This window comes from Thalassophryne amazonica, chromosome 13 (assembly GCF_902500255.1).
Source record: "Thalassophryne amazonica chromosome 13, fThaAma1.1, whole genome shotgun sequence".
Classification (NCBI taxonomy): Eukaryota; Metazoa; Chordata; class Actinopteri; order Batrachoidiformes; family Batrachoididae; genus Thalassophryne; species Thalassophryne amazonica.
Window position 1 is genome coordinate 34366326 of NC_047115.1, and position 19248 is coordinate 34385573.

The 19248-nt window shown below is 41.8% G+C and overlaps 1 protein-coding gene across 5 annotated transcripts in view; it reads right to left on the bottom strand.

Moving 5' to 3' along the window:
- The window catches only part of kcnma1a (potassium large conductance calcium-activated channel, subfamily M, alpha member 1a), a 461512-nt gene that overhangs the window by 24706 nt on the left and 417558 nt on the right, over window positions 1-19248 (bottom strand). For 3 of the 5 annotated variants that reach the window (XM_034184483.1, XM_034184485.1, XM_034184487.1), the window contains 3 exons: window positions 16549-16662; window positions 10689-10819; window positions 157-351 (listed from right to left, as the gene is read on the bottom strand). In XM_034184483.1, the coding sequence (XP_034040374.1) occupies window positions 157-351; window positions 10689-10819; window positions 16549-16662 (440 nt within the window). Of the gene's footprint in view, window positions 1-156; window positions 352-10688; window positions 10820-12694; window positions 12779-16548; window positions 16663-19248 lie in introns of all 5 variants that reach the window. The other 2 variants (XM_034184484.1, XM_034184486.1) reach the window with 1 other exon arrangement.

Here is a 19248-nt window from a genome sequence, read left to right on the forward strand (position 1 = left end):
CATTTCCCATTTATATAAGTGATTTTCTAGAGGACTTCCACCAGACCCTCATTGGGTGCTGGAGCCCTGACATCATGAAGAAAAAAAAAAAAATCTGGGTTTTTTGGGGGGGGGTTTTCCCCAAGGTTCACTCACATCATTGATACGTCCACTTACCCCCAAGTCTGCAAAAGGCCCGTCGTAGAGGGCTAGCTGGGCGACGCGACACCTGTCCCTGTTGGCTAGTGTCTGCGGCGTGCTGTAGCCTCCTCTAAGAGCATTCTCCTCCGCTAACAGAGCCTCCAGCTCAGGCGTGGCTCCTCCTGTGACCAGCGTCCGAATCAGCGTGAGGATGTTATCGTTGAAGTACGTCTAGGTCGTAAAAAGAGGTAATATCTGTGAGCTCAGGCCGTCAGATCAGGTCTATTCGTTTTTGAGAACAGGTCCAGTCACAACCCAGACAGATGCACTGTCTTTATCTCCCAAAAAAAAAAAAAAACCAAAGCTACACCAATGTGGTGCACCAAAAAAGACCTGACCTGATTTGAGTAGACTGAATTAGGGTTAAAGTTCCAAAAAAACAAAAAAAAAAACAAAAAAGAAACAAAAAACCCCAATCTGATTCAAAGCAAGATTCAGCACAGTGCAAGTGTGACTGGTAGTTTCCAACAGGCATGTGAGGTGCTCACCTGCTTCACCTCAGGGATCTGTGGTGGAGGCTCCTCCCACAGACAAGCTGTTGCACACGTTGTTGCATTGCACAATGATCAGCTCAACAGAAAACCTCTCACTTCTGATACAGCCACAGGAAAAAAGTAGTACTCCAGGTTCAAATGCACACAGCGCTTTAAAGGCAATGACAGATGACAGTCCCACTCAGTCACTCATCTTCAACCGCTTACTCCAATTAAGGGTCACAGGGGGGCTGGAGCCTATCCCAGCAGTCCTAGGGTGTGAGACGGGGCGCCAGACAAACACACTTACACCTGCACGCACACCAATGGACAATTTGAAGAACCCACGCAAACACGAAGAGAACATACAAACTCCACGCAGAAAGGCCACAGGTGGGAATCAATCTTGTGATGTTCTTCCTGTAAGCAATGGTGTTAACCACTAAACCACTGTGCTAAACCAGATGACAATCTCTTTAGTTTAATTCATGCTAAACACAACCCCTTTGCACACTGTGCCCTTGTTTGTGGAATTGGAATTGGAAATAGACCCACCACAATTGCACCCTGTGCTTTATGTCGTGCATTATAGATCATCAACATCCCTTCCACATCTGGATGTGTAAACTCGAATCATCATCTTTCACTCTGTGCAGTTTTCCACACACTGTATGATGTCGGCTTCTCTTGTCCTTCAAGGCAATCAAGATCTGCTTTTGCCACGTGTGAAGACAGTCCATGTCACTCTGCAGCTGGGCCGGAGTGGCAGCTCCTCTCCTCGGGCCCCTGACAGGCCTGCAGAGCGTCATGATGGATGAGCACTGTCCATTAGCTGGCTTCACCTCTGACCAGCGCCAGACTACAGCTGACGCCTGCTCAGCTCGGCGCTTCACACCCCCTAACCCTTCAATCCACCAGAGAACTACTGGAATTAAGTCATCACAGCGCCAAAGGGAAACTGTTGGTCATGAGAAGGAGGAGAGAAAAAAAAACATACGTGTAGAGGATTTTTTTTTTGCTCTTCAATGGTTTTTTTTTTATCTTATCTTTAGCACAGCAGTAACTTTGTCAGAAGATGAAAGTGTTTTTCTGTGTCCTGTTATAGCCAGTCTTGTGTCACTGCTATTAAGCTAACCTTCAACACTTGCTTCACTAAAAGATCTAATGAGGCTCTTGAAAGTTGGATTCGTAATAGTTAAGAGAAGTGCAGCCAAACATTTTTCTTTGGATGTCAGTGGAGCTGGCAAGCTTGTCAAAGTACTGTACCGTTTCATTTACCAACTACTGCTGAATTGTCAGAACAGTGCAACTTATCGCTGAAGTTACCCGCTTTTCTTCTACTCTGATAGAACTGGAGCAAGTTCATTTACAGCAGCTACAAAATCCGGAGTGTTCAAGAAAACATTTTGTACTTAAAGTGCATATCACTCTTAAATAAAATGTCAAAGGAGCTGACTATTCTAAATCAATAAAGAATTGTGAAAATATTGATATATTTAATTTCATTTTTAGTGCCATATGCCCAAATAAATGAAGTCATAAGCATGGAGAAATTAGCTTGATTTTACCTGCCTCTAATAAATGCTCAGAAAGCTCATGCTGTGAGGTATATGAAATTTCGTGGCATCATCTCAGGTCAAGCCCCTAAAATGAATGGGGAAAACATTTTTTACAGTGTAAAATCAGTGTTTTTTGTGGACTTTGATAATGAATACATCAAAATTGTTAAAATGTGTATTTTACAAGGATGCTGTCACTTGACAATTGTTGCTTATTAGGTGGACAAAGTTCCAAAGATAATATTTTGAGAAGGAAAGTGAGAGGTTCCCTTTTTTTGAGTCCCTCTGTGACAGAGCAGAAGTGAAGCAGATCACAACGTGAGAATGGCCTTCAATAAACAAATCTAAGCATGGACTTTATCCTTTGATTTGTGAACTCTAACAAAGCGTGTTTCCTCTCCCAAAAGCGCTGAACCGGCTGTGTTTGTGGTTTGTACCATGGCGTTGCGCTAAGCTAACATGCTACACGTGGGATGCCGGCAAATCTCACTGACAAACCCCACTTCTCTGCTCACGAGTCGGAGAGTCTTGACAGTCGGACAGTCGTACAACGAGTTATCACTGTTAACAGGAGAACTGTGACATGGATCATCTTCCAGATGTTATGTGGTATTGGCTAAGCTGAGCTAAACCGATGGCTAAGCTAAGTGAAGCTACTGGGAGACGTCTGAAGAAGGCTGTAGATGAACGCTGTTTTTCTGTGGACAAAGCACAGCGCCACACAGTGGAGTTCTGCATGGCTCTGTGTGTGAACACAATGGGAGAGAAATCAGACACCACTTTCAAGGTATGTGATCATTATTATTCAGTCTTATTAAGACGTACAATTTTTGGGCTGGGGTAGGGGTTTCTGAATACACCGCAGGTTTACAAAGAGGCGGAAATGGACAAATGTTGATGCAAAATACAAGAATTTGATTTGAAAACCAAATTAAGGCCATATTAAAACCATAATAAAGCCATATTACATTTGGAGACAAAAACAACCCAGACTGGCCGTGTGTACTGGAGTAAATCATGAAGTGGACACAGGTGGAGAGACCTTCAGACAGGTAATACTCAGCATCTGAGGTTACATCACTTTTACGGCTAAAAATAGCTCTGAATCTGTGTGCATTTTTCAGATGCTATATGGATAATTTTATTTTTATCAGCTACATCAGGACTCGTTCAATTTGGAAGTTATGATTTATAATCTGGTATATACTTTTTTAAAAGATAGTGTTGATTGGAGTGCAATATGCCCTTTAAAGGGGTCTCTTTCTGCAAAATTGTTTTTTATCAACCGTTTACAGTCAAATATATTGTATGTTACAGAAGTGAATCATCACGCTGAGGGAGACGCCCCCCTGAGAATGCACTCTGTGACACGCCCTCACTGTCTTTGAGAAATGGAGAAACTTCCATGTAAAGTGTTATTATATTATACACATTTTCATCAAGTTAAAGTTAGCCTTCAGGTTTCCTAAAATACATGAAAAGGTTTGTAACCACAAATTCCAAATCATGACCACTGATGACTATGACTCGTTCAGAGTTGTTATGGGTCTGTTGGTGGCTTCCCTCACTACTCTCCTTCTTGCACAGTCACTCAGTTTTTGAGGAACATCTACTCCATATAGATATCATATTGTTTGTATTTCTTAATCGTGAGTTCCTTCAACTTCTCTTTTTTTTGGCTCGTGGTCACCACAAAGATTCAAGATTGATCTGCATGTTGATGTGGCACAAGTTTTACACCAGGTGCCCTTCCTGAGAACTCCACATTAGATGGCGAATGGGCAGAGGTGGTCTTGAACCGGGAACCTTCTGTTCTGGAAACAAGCACAATAACCACTTGGCTCTTTGTATTTTTTAATGATTAATGTGAATGAAGTATTCTGTGACTTTTGAAACATTCATATATCCATGTTCTCAATTTCATTGCGTAATACTTTATTAGAGGGTGCCCATACCGTGCATCTGGAAAGTATTCACAGCGCTTCACTTTTCCACATTTTGTTATGCTATAGCCTTATTACAAAATGGAATAAATTCTTTTTTTTTTCCTCGTCAAAATTCTACTCACAAGACCCCATAATGACAACATGAAAAAAGGTTTTTGGAAATTTAGCAAATTTATTTGCAAATTTATTAAAAATAAAAATAAAAACGAAGAAACATCATGTACAAGTACCTATACCCTTTAGGGCAGTCAGCTCTAGGAAGAGTCCTCGTGGATCCGAACTTCTACCACTGATGGTTGAAGGGGGCCACTGTGCTCACTGGGACCTTCAAAGCAGCAGAATGTTTCTGTAAACTTCCCCAATTTGTAGAGAAGCTTGAATCTTCGACTGGACTGGGTTGCTTGACATGAGGACGTTTCGCTTCAAATCACAGAAGCTTCCTCAGCTAAAATTCTTGTTCTGGTAGTCTGATTTCTGTCTTGACTCTTGTAGAGAAGAATAAACCAGAAGCCAACAAAAGCTGGAGTTTTTTAACCTAACCAGACCCCACCTACCGAGAAGCTGACTGCTATAGGCTAGTGACTAAACAATAGCTCTAATTAGCACCTATTGTGCTCTAGTTAGCACTCTCCTAATGACAGGACGGAAGCCTCCCCTGATGGCTCCCTTGACGACTCTCTCCTGATGACGTGAATGACTCATTACCATGAACGAAAGACTGAAACTGCTTTGACCTGAGTACCACATTGTAAACAGGGGACAAAGTGTGTCTGAGACCCGCTCCGCGGTTAAGGCTGGGTTTCAACTGTTTTACAAAGAATCCTTGACACCTCTCTCAAACCATTTCTTCTCTCTGGCTAAGATTTTAACTTCCTTGTCCTCAAACGTGTGGTCAGTGTCTTTCAGGTGGAGATGAACTGCAGACTGAGGTCCACTGGCGACCTCTCTGCGGTGCTGGTATAGCCTCTTGTGTAAAAGTTGCTTCGTCTCACCTATGTAGTGTTCATTACAGTTTTCCTGACATCTGATATGATACACTACATTGCTCTGTTTGTAACTAGGGATCCTGTCCTTAGGGTGAACTAATTTGTCTCAAGGTGTTGACTGGTTTAAAGTAAACTGGGATTTTGTGCTTTCTGAAGATCCTCTGTAGTTTTTCCCCTACTCCTGCTAAATAAGGGAGAGACACGCCTGTTCTTCTTGTCTCCGTCTCCTGTCTATCTGGTCTCTTTGTTTTCTGGGACTTCTGCACTTTGTCCAGGGACCAACGTGGGTACCCACATACTGTGAGGGCTTTCCGTACAAGTTGTTGCTCTTTAGCCCTTCCCTCTGCAGTTGTGGGCACCTGTAGGGCTCTGTGTTGAAGAGTCCTGATCACCCTGAGCTTGTGTTCAAGGGGGTGGTTTGAGCCAAAGAGCAGATATTGGTCAGTGTGAGTGGGTTTTCTGTAAACCTCTGTCTGGAGCTGTCTGTTCTCTCCAATCGTAACATCACAGTCCAAGAAGGCTAAATGGTTGTTTCTGGCATCCTCACGTGTGAACTTGATATTGGAGTCCACCGAATTGATGTGTTCTGTAAAGTCCTCGACCTCCTGTTGCTTGATTTTAACCCATGTGTCATCAACATATCTGAACCAGTGACTGGGAGAGAAGCCCGTGAACGACATCAAGGCTGTCTTCTCCACTCGCTCCATGTAAAGATTGGCCACAATGGGGGATACCGGAGAACCCATCGCACAACCATGGATCTGCCTGTAGTAATTCCCCCTAAACAGGAAATACGTGGTGTTAAGACAGATCTCCAGGAGTTGGCAGATGTGGTCTGGTGTGAGTTTGGTCCTTTCAGGTAGAGACACATCTTCCAGCAGTCTCTGCCTCACAGCTGAGATGGCCTCAGCGGTGGGGATGCAGGTGAACAACGAAGTCACATCAAATGACACCATAGTTTCATCTGCCTCCAGCTACAGGTCCTTGATTTTGTTCACAAAATCTTGTGTGTTCTCCACATGGTGGTCTGAGTTACCCACTACAGGAGCCAAAATCCACTTGAGGTGCTTGGCCAAATTGTATGTGATGGAATCTGTGCTACATACAATAGGCCTGAGTGGCACGTCCTGTTTGTGGATTTTGGGCAGTCCATAGATGCATGGAGTGGCGTCCCCCGGGTACAGTCTGTAGTATGTCTGCCTGTCGATGAGTCCCTCTTTCTCCAGGTTTTGGAGGCAGCTAATGATTTTCTTCTTATAGCCACTCGTGGGGTCTCTCTTCAGACATTCGTATGTACTGGAGTCATTGAGCAAGTTGTTGATCTTGGCCTCATAGTCCGATGTGTTCAGGACCACCGTGCATCTGCCTTTATCTGCTGGCAGGATAAGGATGCTTTGGTCCTTCTTCAGTGCTGCCAAAGCTTTCTGTTCTTCTCCTGTGATGTTGGACGGAGGAGGCTTAGCACTGTTAAGCGCTGCTGTGACTCTTAGTCGGAGGTCCCCAGCTTCTGACTCTGACAAACTGTTGTGTTTAATGGCTGACTCTACTGCAGTGATGTAATCTACTGTCGGTATATGTTTAGGGGTCACTGAGAAATTTAGTCCTTTGGTGAGCACATCCTTTTCTGTCTGTGTAAGAACCCTGTCGGACAGATTCTTTACCCAATTTTCCCTGTTGTCACTAATTTGTCTGTGTGTATCTTTAAAACGACTCCCACTGAAAGTACACCTTTTCTGCACTAAAAGGTTGTGAAACTTCCTGATTTGCCTCTCCTTACTTTTTAAATGCTCAGCCATTTCAATTTTAACTATGAACTCTGTGATCTTATTATGGGCCTCTTCCCCCACTAAGGTTTCTAACCTTTTGTAAAGACTATCAAGATTATTTTGGAGGTCTAATATTTTAAAATGAAGCCGCCTAATTCTAAGACCCAAAATCCTCCTAAGGTAACTGTGCTGGATCTTTTCTGCTGTGTGGCCTGCTTCTAGTGCCTTTTGCTTCATGCACTTGGGAATAACATTGTTTTGTTTGCATCTTAGGTTAAATCTTAAGTGGTTTCTAAAGTTAGCTATCTTTTTAGCAGTCCTTTCCAGCTTACGTACCAGTGCCAGGGCCTCATGCCCACAGTTGGTCTCAATGTTTCTGTGTAGGCTCTCAGTTGTCCAGGTGGTTTCCATAGTAGAGAAGCTTGAATCTTCGACTGGACTGGGTTGCTTGACGTAAGGAGAGGACGCCACTCCATGCATCTATGGACTGCCCAAAATCCACAAACAGGACGTGCCACTCAGGCCTATTGTATGTAGCACAGATTCCATCACATACAATTTGGCCAAGCACCTCAAGTGGATTTTGGCTCCTCTAGTGGGTAACTCAGACCACCATGTGGAGAACACACAAGATTTTGTGAACAAAATCAAGGACCTGTAGCTGGAGGCAGATGAAACTATGGTGTCATTTGATGTGACTTCGTTGTTCACCTGCATCCCCACCGCTGAGGCCATCTCAGCTGTGAGGCAGAGACTGCTGGAAGATGTGTCTCTACCTGAAAGGACCAAACTCACACCAGACCACATCTGCCAACTCTTGGAGATCTGTCTTAACACCACGTATTTCCTGTTTAGGGGGAATTACTACAGACAGATCCATGGTTGTGCGATGGGTTCTCCGGTATCCCCCATTGTGGCCAATCTTTACATGGAGCGAGTGGAGAAGACAGCCTTGATGTCGTTCACAGGCTTCTCTCCCAGTCACTGGTTCAGATATGTCAATGACACATGGGTTAAAATCAAGCAACAGGAGGTCGAGGACTTTACAGACCACATCAATTCGGTGGACTCCAATATCAAGTTCACACGTGAGGATGCCAGAAACAACCATTTAGCCTTCTTGGACTGTGATGTTACGATTGGAGAGAACAGGCAGCTCCAGACAGAGGTTTACAGAAAACCCACTCACACTGACCAATATCTGCTCTTTGGCTCAAACCACCCCCTTGAACACAAGCTCAGGGTGATCAGGACTCTTCAACATAGAGCCCTACAGGTGCCCACAACTGCAGAGGGAATGGCTAAAGAGCAACAACTTGTACGGAAAGCCCTCACAGTATGTGGGTACCCACGTTGGTCCCTGGACAAAGTGCAGAAGTCCCAGAAAACAAAGAGACCAGATAGACAGGAGACGGAGACAAGAAGAACAGGAGTGTCTCTCCCTTATTTAGCAGGAGTAGGGGAAAAACTACAGAGGATCTTCAGACAGCACAAAATCCAAGTTTACTTTAAACCAGTCAACACCTTGAGACAGAAATTGGTTGACCCTAAGGACAGGATCCCTAGTTACAAACAGAGCAATGTAGTGTATCATATCAGATGTCAGGAAAACTGTAATGAACACTACATAGGTGAGATGAAGCAACTTTTACACAAGAGGCTATACCAGCACTGCAGAGAGGTCGCCAGTGGACCTCAGTCTGCAGTTCATCTCCACCTGAAAGACACTAACCACACGTTTGAGGACAAGGAAGTTAAAATCTTAGCCAGAGAGAAGAAATGGTTTGAGAGAGGTGTCAAGGAAGCATTCTTTGTAAAACAGTTGAAACCCAGCCTTAACCGCGGAGCGGGTCTCAGACACGCTTTGTCCCCTGTTTACAATGTGGTACTCAGGTCAAAGCAGTTTCAGTCTTTTGTTCATGGTAATGAATCATTCACGTCACGTCATAGGTGCTAATTAGAGCTATTGTTTAGTCACTAGCCTATAGCAGTCAGCCTCTCGGTAGGTGGGGTCTGGTTAGGTTAAAAAACTCCAGCTTTTGTTGGCTTCTGGTTTATTCTTCTCTACAAGAGTCAAGACAGAAGTCAGACTACCAGAGCAAGAATTTTAGCTGAGGAAGCTTCTGTGATTTGAAGCGAAACGTCCTCACGTCAAGCAACCCAGTCCAGTCGAAGATTCAAGCTTCTCTACTATGGAAACCACCTGGACAATGAGAGCCTACACAGAAACATTCCCCAATTTGTGCCTTGAGACAATCCTGTCCTGGAGGTCTACAGACAATTCCTTTGACTTCATGCTTGGTTTGTGCTCTGACATGCACGTCAACTGTGGGACCCTATATGTTGACAGATGTATGCCTTTCCATACGGCTTCCTGTGTGCTGAATTTACCCAAGGCGGACTCCGATTAAGCTGCAGAAACATCTCAGTGATGTTTCTACACCTTAGTCGAAGTGGAAAATGGATGCAACTGAGCTCAAACTTGAGCTTCATGGCAAAGGCTGTGAATACTTATGTGCATGTGATTTCTCAGTTTTTTTTAATGTGTGTGTGTGTGTGTGTGTGTGTGTGTGTGTGTGTGTGTGTGTGTGTGTGTGTGTGTGTGTGTGTGTGTGTGTGTGTGTGTGTGTGTGTGTGTGTGTGTGTTGTCAATTTGGCTGCTCCCATTTTTGGGGGGTTGGGGTCACCACAGCAGATACAGCCAGATCTGCATTGGTATTTGGCACAAGTTTTACGCCTGATGCCCTTCCTGACGCAACTCCATTTTTACCCAGAGAAACACACACAGCCACTGGTGTTCCAAAGAGGTCTCCCATCCAAGTACTAACCAGATGTCGCACTGCTTAACTTCTGAGATCTGTTGGGATAAGGCTTACACAGAGCAGACCAGATCTAGTTATTTTTTTATTTTTAATAAATTAGCAAAAATTAAAAAAAAAAAACTTTTTTGACATTGTCATTATGGGGTATAGTGTGTAAGATTTTGAGGGGAAAAAAATCATCCATTTTAGAATAAGGCTGTAACGTAGCAAAATGTTTAAAAAAGTGAATCCCTGTGAATTGCAGATGCACTGCACTTATGCACTCCATTCATTTGGTTTTGACAGTTTAATTAAATCATGTTGAAGAGATTTGTTTTTGCTGTCAATTTAGAGATGTGGCGATGGATTAGTGGTGTGCCTCTGTGGTTGCCATCCAGGACCCAAGACGGTCTTGTGGTGTCGTGGATGTGGTTAAGTGTGGGACCAGAGTTTAAAATACATAATTTTATTAAGTTTAATAGAGAGAAGCTTGAATTAAGTGTTTCAAATTTGATATAAAAAATTAAATGTGTAAACGCCGGAGAGTGACCAAGTTTTTACATGCCGAATGCAGAAAGAAGAACAGGTATCTGTAAAGTACTAAAAACTACTTATCAAGCTCTGCAGTAATGGCTACCACTCAGGCTGAAAAACAAAGGTAAATTCTCTGTTTTCTGAGGTTAGGGCCTGCCACTGTCTTCAGTCTTTAAAGCTGCACTCACTGTAAAGTTGTTCAGCTCTTTTTCCTTATCCTACATTTTCCACCAATGCAACAGCCTGCAACTACTGCATCCAGTGGGAATAGCTATTCCACATTTATTCCACTTCTGCCTGACCGTTACAGTGAAACAGCAGCCAAGACTGAAACCATAGTTCAATCAAAATTGCAAAATGTACAGTTTTGAAAAGTGACCACTGACATTCTGCTGTGAAAATGTTTCCCACACCGTCAATGTTTGGTGTTTTTGAAAACTCACCGCACTCATGAGAGAGTCAAGCACACTGACAGCGAAGGCGGTGCCGCAGGCAAACGGCTGAGTGAGGTACAGCTCCGTGTCTGGGTCATCATCATCGTCTTGGTCCAGGAACTGAACGTTCGAGTCGTTCACTGCAAGGGAGGCAGAGCCGAGGCAGAGAAACAGAATGAGAAGAAAAACGAGACTCACACCTGAGAGTGGAAATATCATCTTCTTTTTCTGGTCATGTAAAACAAATAACGTACTGGTTCATGTGTCAGTTTGTTAGTTTAACATTACATGTATGTTATATTACGCTGCTACAGGTTTTACATTATTTATTTTCTGTTCCAAAAAATATCTTAGTTTGATCTTACAAATTCTATTACATTAGTTTTCAATACAATCAAAACCTGAAGAACACAAAAACATTTTTTATCAAAACAAATTTTGAAAAGTAAAAATAACTAACATCCATGAAAACATTGTCTTACACATTTTCTGAGAACACAAGTATTTTTGACAATTACTAAGTCTATTATACTTTTATGAACCTGTTTTGCTAAAAAGAAATTAAATTTAGTGTATTTTTTTGTTATATACATCATTTTTGAACATTTTATCTGCAGTATGCGACATGCAGAATGCATTTCATCACATTTAACAAATGTGATTGTCGGAGAAATAGAAAGTGCTGTGCAAAAGTCTTGTGCACCATGGTATTTCTGGAAAAATGTGAGTTCTGTATTTTTTTCCCTGACAGTAGTATGACAGTCCAAAGTCCAAATTCCTATTTTGTATCAGTCACCAAAATAAAATATGAGATTTTGTCTATTTTATGAAAGAAAGTTTTAATACGTAAAACCATGCCTAAGAATTTTGTACAGCACTATATGCACACAGAGCAATAACTATTGTTGAAGTCCCCATTAATGAATCGGTCTTCTGGCTTTCATGCTAAAACATCATTGTTACTGCAATCAGATTTTTAATTTGTATCTATTTGTTTGTGTTTCTTAAAGCCATACAAAACACATGAAATTCTCGGTCTGGAGATGATAACCACAATGAGCATGTTACAGTCGTGAAACTCAACATGCTTCACTGAGGAAATAAAAAACAACATTCAGGTCATTCTGAATGAGACTTCAACAACAGAGAACTTCATGCGCTGTCATCATGCTGCTTTTCAGAATACGTTTGTGACATCATCACCGTATGAGACACTTATCTCAAATATTGTACGTGTGCTGAGATGAATACCACAAAAAAAAAAAAATTAATTACTGAAAAATAAATATACGGTTTGATAAATTACCAGAAGAGATGACACTGTCTCACATTTTTCATAAAAGAAAGATTAAAGGAAATTCTTCCACTTCTGGTAATGCAGTCAAGTATTTTCTACAGTATTTTTTTTATGTGTTTCTTGCACCGTTGGGCACCACAACTTTTTGTTTCGCTCCTCTAAGATTCTGTGCCCCAGAAATGTTGTGTGGAGAGGGAAAAAAAGAAGCTGGAAAACAAATTTTAAAAACAGCTTAAAAGATGGTTTGATCTTGAGGGCTTTAAAAAAAAAATCTGATTTCTTCCCAGGCTTCCTGTGCGCTGTGGAACAGAAATGTCAGTCAAAGAGACAAGGAGCTGATGCAAACAGGCCTGGGCCAAAGGAGCATGGAAGGACGGGTGCAGGAGGGAGGGTAGGGCGGGAGGCGTGGGGTGGTTGCTATGAAAACAGCCACAAGGACAGACTGAACATGATCAAAGATGATGCTCTGCAAACACAACTGGAGGGGGGGGGGGGGGGAATCCCAAAAAGAAGAAGAAAAAAAATAATAGTTAAAAAAAAGAGGGCCAAAACAAGACGGTCGATTTCAACCAGAATGAAGAATAAAAGTGTGTTCAAAGTGAAGCCATGGGAGCAGCGAGGGCCTTGACTACAGCCAGATAAATCAAGACAAGCTGATGAGGAGCAGAGCGGCGGAGCGAGGGAATGAACGGCAGCAGAGGACAAAGGCTCGGCTTACCCAGCTCTGTTATCATTTGTATGTTGGTTCCACTGTTTTTTTCCTGACTGAGTGGAACCAACGGCAGCAGTTTGCCAGGTTTAGCTAATGGCAATGAAGCAATGCAGAGAGGGGGAGAAATGGTGAAGTTATTCACAGACCGTAGTGAAGGCATTTGGTTTTTATCGGCCCACAGTCACCCGTGAACCACCGTGGATTACAGCACGAGTGTCACGCCAAAGTCAGAACTGTGCCACTACAACAATAAGTTATTTCATGGTTTGACAGTCAAAGGGATAAACAAGGTCTTATCACTCTGAACAACCTACTACACACACACCCCAAACGTGATTGTGCACCTCGGAGGAGATGTGCTTTTATGTTTCCACTTGATCCTGGCACTGTGAACTCAACATGTGACAGTATCATTGCGCTTCCATGTAGGCGCTTGCTGCACCTCACGCCCTCATGCCTTAAGAAAGAACGCTGTTGTCACGTCCAGGTGTGAAATTTGTTGTCTTTGAGCAAATAAGGCTTGAATTTAGGACCCGAAACAAATGAGCCCAACGTAGACAGAATACTTTGATGTTTACATATGTGGTCAGCAACCGAATGTGTCTTTGCAGGTTAATGGCTGGCCCTGTTACAAGCAGCATTAGGTAGCTTCTTTCTCTTTCTGGCTCTTTCTTAGCTGGGCTCATGCTCCATTGCTCCCTAATTGGGTCAGGGGAAACAGAGTAGCCAGTCTCTGGTGCTTTAGCGAGCCCCTCAGAGATCTGAAACTTTCATGAGTCCCCACTACCAGTGGGAATACAGCCACTGCCATTGTTATTAATAAATGGGCCTATTTTGCAACCACGGCAGTTTCCCCCCCAACTACCTTTACTTTTCTCCCTCTCTCACCCTCTCCATCAGGCTGGGTTTCTCTTGTGCATTAGGGGACAAATTGCAGGAGATGTACAAAGATGTAGTCCTAAAAAAGAAAAAAGCCTGTGTGACATCCGCAAGTTACAGCTGCACACATTGTCCTTGGAGTAAAGCTATCTTCCAGTCACTGCAGCTAACATTATCACTTCCTGACAAATGCCAACCGTCACAGGATCTCAGAGCTTTGAGTGTGATCGGTGCCGTGCAGAAACAGGATTGAATTATCTTTATTGCATGAAGTAAGTATTTGATCCCCTACCAACCAGTGAGAATTCTGGCTTTCACAGACCTGTTATTTTTTCTTTAAGAAGCCCTCCTATTTCGCACTCTTTACCTGTATTAATTGCACCTGTTTGAACTTGTTACCTGTTAATCAATCACACTCCAACCTATCCACCATGGCCAAGACCAAAGAGCTGTCTAAGGACACCAGGGACAAAACTGTAGACCTGCACATGGCTGGGATGGACTACAGGACGACAGGCAAGCAGCTTGGTGAGAAGACAACAACTGTTATGGAGTCATGTATTGTAAGATTTTGGCAAACAACCTCCTTCCCTCAGTAAGAGCATTGAAGATGGGTCGTGGCTGGGTCTTCCAGCATGACAATGACCCCAAATACACAGCCAGGGCAACTAAGGAGGGGCTCCATAAGAAGCATTTCAAGGTCCTGGAGTGGCCTAGCCAGTCCCCAGACCTGAACTCAACAGAAAATCTTTGGAGGGAGCTGACACTCCAAACCTGAAAGATCTGGGAGGAGTGGACCAAAATCCCTGCTGCAGTGTGCGAAAACTTGGTCAAGAACTACAGGAAACATCTGAGCTCTGTAACTGCAAACAAAGGTTTTTGTACCAATTCTTAAGGTCTGTTTTTCTAGGGGATCAAATGCTTATTTCATGCAATAAAATGCAAATTAATAATTTAAAAATCATAATGTGATTTTCTGGATTTTTTTTTTTTTTTTTTTAGATTCTGTCCCTCACAGTTGAAGTGTAACTACGATAAAAAATACAGACCTCTCTATTCTTTGTAGTTGGAAAAACCTGCAAATTTGACAGTGGATCAAATACTTATTTCTCTCACTGTAAACATAATATTTATTTGATGGTGTGAACTCAACAAAATGATTCAGGTTTTATGGTACACAATTTTATGCATGCAGAATATTAGAAAAAATAGAGTTGTATGTCTCTATCTGAATTTGTTAACTTATACTGATCTAATATAAATGCACAACCTTTGAAATTCATATATTGATCCATGAGATTCAGATCTTTATAGACATCTGGACCAAACTGAATATATTTTTGAAATGTCTGATAATGTGAATACATGATCCCCCCAATGGTGGTCTATGAATTAATTTCCAATAAATTGACAGAAATCTGCTAAATCATCCTATTTCACAATGTAAATGAGTAAAAAAAAGCCCCCTTAATTGGATATGCTCCATAAGTTAATGCTTTCCTTCTTGGCCCATATCCCACCATTCCACCAAGTTTCAAATCAAATCAAATCAATTTTATTTATATAGCGCCAAATCACAACAAACAGTTGCCCCAAGGCGTTTTATATTGTAAGGCAAGGCCATACAATAATTACGGAAAAACCCCAACAGTCAAAACGACCCCCTGTGAGCAAGCACTTGGCAACAGTGGGAAGGAAAAACTCCCTTTTAACAGGAAGAAACCTCCAGCAGAACCAGGCTCAGGGAGGGGCAGTCTTCTGCTGGGACTGGTTGGGGCTGAGGGAGAGAACCAGGAAAAAGACATGCTGTGGAGGGGAGCAGAGATCAATCACTAATGATTAAATGCAGAGTGGTGCATACAGAGCAAAAAGAGAAAGAAACACTCAGTGCATCATGGGAACCCCCCAGCAGTCTAAGTCTATAGCAGCATAACTAAGGGATGGTTCAGGGTCACCTGATCCAGCCCTAACTATAAGCTTTAGCAAAAAGGAAAGTTTTAAGCCTAATCTTAAATGTAGAGAGGGTGTCTGTCTCCCTGATCTGAATTGGGAGCTGGTTCCACAGGAGAGGAGCCTGAAAGCTGAAGGCTCTGCCTCCCATTCTACTCTTACAAACCCTAGGAACTACAAGTAAGCCTGCAGTCTGAGAGCGAAGCGCTCTATTGGGGTGATATGGTACTATGAGGTCCCTAAGATAAGATGGGACCTGATTATTCAAAACCTTATAAGTAAGAAGAAGAATTTTAAATTCTATTCTAGAATTAACAGGAAGCCAATGAAGAGAGGCCAATATGGGTGAGATATGCTCTCTCCTTCTAGTCCCTGTCAGTACTCTAGCTGCAGCATTTTGAATTAGCTGAAGGCTTTTCAGGGAACTTTTAGAACAACAAGATAATAATGAATTACAATAGTCCAGCCTAGAGGAAATAAATGCATGAATTAGTTCTTCAGCATCACTCTGAGACAAGACCTTTCTAATTTTAGAGATATTGCACAAATGCAAAAAAGCAGTCCTACATATTTGTTTAATATGCACACTGAATGACATATCCTGATCAAAAATGACTCCAAGATTTCTCACAGTATTACTAGAGGTCAGGGTAATGCCATCCAGAGTAAGGATCTGGTTAGCCACCATGTTTCTAAGATTTGTGGGGCCAAGTACAATAACTTCAGTTTTATCTGAGTTTAAAAGCAGAAATTAGTTTCAAGGAAATTTGTTTAGTAGATTTTGCATCCTCCTCCTAATAGCAGTAAAAACATCGCCTAGTTGGCAGAGGTAACCAGATCCAACACGGTACATATGAACTTAAGTTGGGCAAAGCAAGTGATAACATGAAAATAACAAAAATTCCACACAAAGCATTCCTGCATCCACATGACCTTGAATTAGATGTTTTGGTGGCATAAATGTATTAAGGTTGCTGAGGTTGTTGCATGTGGTGTGCAGGGTTCACAGAGGTTGGTAGAAACACTTTTACCTAGCTCTGTTATGATGGGGATGTTGGATCCCGTGGTGACAGAAGCCTGTCGCACAAAGCCATGCACTGGACTGCTGTCCGGAGATGTCCTGTCCATTCCAGGAGGTGTGAAACCTAAACACAGCAACAAACATGGACAACACGTCATCAACAGGAGCAGAAGTGTTTTTACTGCACCGGTATCATATGTGACCTGGAACTCTGGATCAGTACCTTCATGTAGTTCACAGTGCATGTCAGCTCAATTTGGAACAAATGATGTGCACTTTTGGTGTCATTCAAATGTCTGGATTGACAGAAAATAAAAACTGATGCAAGAGGAGGGTAAGTGAACCAAATTGCAATGTGGACACTTTTTAGAGGTCAGCTATGCCATATTTTAGCGTTCACAGCCTTCCATCAATGGGTGGACATAAATTTTACATGCTGTTCATTTTGTCACGACAAAATTGGTGAAGTGGATCCTGAAAACCTTTTATGGGAAGTGGCGTGGTCCAGAGCCACGAAGTACAAGTGCAAGTGACGGGCGTATGAATTCACATGACTTCACATTTTTGCATTTCCTCAAAGTGACAAGTAAACACCTTAAATCTGTAATGCAATATGCATAATGCATCAACTGTGTTTTGACATCCATCATTTAATGCTGACGCTAGCAAAATCCTGCCTATAGTTCTGCACACCGAGGAAACCTAATGCGAGGAATATATTCAGGTCACAAAGTTTTAAAACGATTGCAAATTCTGTATGTGCGCCTTTTCTGTCAAGAAACTCAATGAGCTGCTTACATTACAAAAGAGATCTTCCAGCTCTTTGCAACCGTAAAAACACCAAATAGTTTAGTACACAGCAAGAAGCACACACCGAACTGAAGCATGGATAATCGTAACTCTTGTTATACCAATTATTGAGCTTGGAAATAGCAGAGTTTTGACACTTTGAGTCAACCACACTGCACAAGCTTCACACATTATTTTATCAATGTCCATAAAGGATGATGTTTGCTCCTGTGGAGAGTGACAGCAAGTTTTGGATATTGCCTCTCACACACAGCTCTTATAAATCACAGTGAACATGAAGACTACACACAGCTGTGGAGCAGCTTCCGTTCTGTTCGCAGCATATATAGTAAAATTGATTGTTGCTGCAAACAGGGATACATGAATCCTGCTGCTGAGCTGCTTTCAAAATCTTTTATGGCTACAAACAGCTCAGGAGTTAAAATATGTACAGGTGAGCTCCAAAGACATGTGTGTCTTGACAAGGTTAAATCCAAGAACAGAATCTTTTTTGTGTGTGTATAGAATTATTTATTGTTTTAGTAATAACAAGACAATAGCACCTGTTGGTATGAAGACAATAAAGTTATGGCAATCTCACATTACACCCCAATTACTGTGACCCTCACCAAAATGACTGATCAGGGCAATTCTGGAATCTACCCAAGTGTGGTCCAAATCACCTTGAAAATCAAATTCCTTGACTTGCCAAAAACAAATCCTTTAAAGGCAATTCTAGAGCTGACAGTCAACAATATTGTCATGGTTAAAATTATTGGCACCCTTGATTTTCATGTGTATTAATTCAGAATATCTTCAGAAAGAAATGTAAACAAACAAATTTTGTATAATGAAATTATTTTATTCCAATGTTACTGAAGAAAAACAACTAAACAAAATGCCTTTATGAAGTGAAACAAAAAAAAGCATAGATATAAAATATATTATGGACAAAGTTACTTAGCACCCTTTGATGAATTGACAGTAAATGATCACTGATCATGTTCACACCAGGATAGGTCAGGCTAGATACATAAAAGTGCATATCTCTGTGAAATGAATTGTCAAATGAGCTGACTATTCTTATTAAATAAAGAATTATGAAAATATTGATGTACAGTAAAACTCACATATTGGACCAGTGAATTTTGTCTGTTATAATCAAAATCCGCTATATGTATAAAACTGCCAAAATCCACTTTATGTATAAAATGGACAAAATCTGTTGTATGTATAAAATCGACAAAATCCGCTATATGCCTAAAACAGACAAAATCTGTTATATGTATGTAACGGATTAGTTACAGTCAGGAAAAAATAAATGCCTGCCTTTAATGAGTGCCGTGCATTATGTGCATTAAAAAGGATTACATTTGGTCGAGTCACTCTTTTTTCTAAGTCCGCTGCGGAGTGGTACCTTAAAATCCTAAAGCCTGATTTATGCTTCTCCAGCTCCGTAACTCTGTGGCCATGCACTGACGTCGATGTGCGCATGATCCTTTTAAAGTTCTCTGTAGTATCTTTATGCAATTTACCACAGGAACAACAGCTTCTTCTTGATTAATTTTTCCATCAACGAGCTCCACTTTTTTATACAATCATCACCCTCCAAACTAACGGTACGTATAATTGCCCTCCATGAATTGCGGGTCATCTGGGCATCTTTTTCTGACTCTTTGTTGTGAAGTTGGTCATATCTGTGGACTTTTCGGTCAAACATATTTGATCCATAATCAAAATGTAATCAGCATGCACACTGCAAAAAAATTTAAAATATGACGGGACAGGAAGGAGTGAAACTGGAAAAGTGTCAAATCACAGCCCTTTGTGGTCTCCCTCATTTACCAGGTGCGTGGGTTCGCAGCCACGCAGAGGGTTCTGATCTTAAACAGTTTGGTTCACCTCACCCAGGGATATGTGT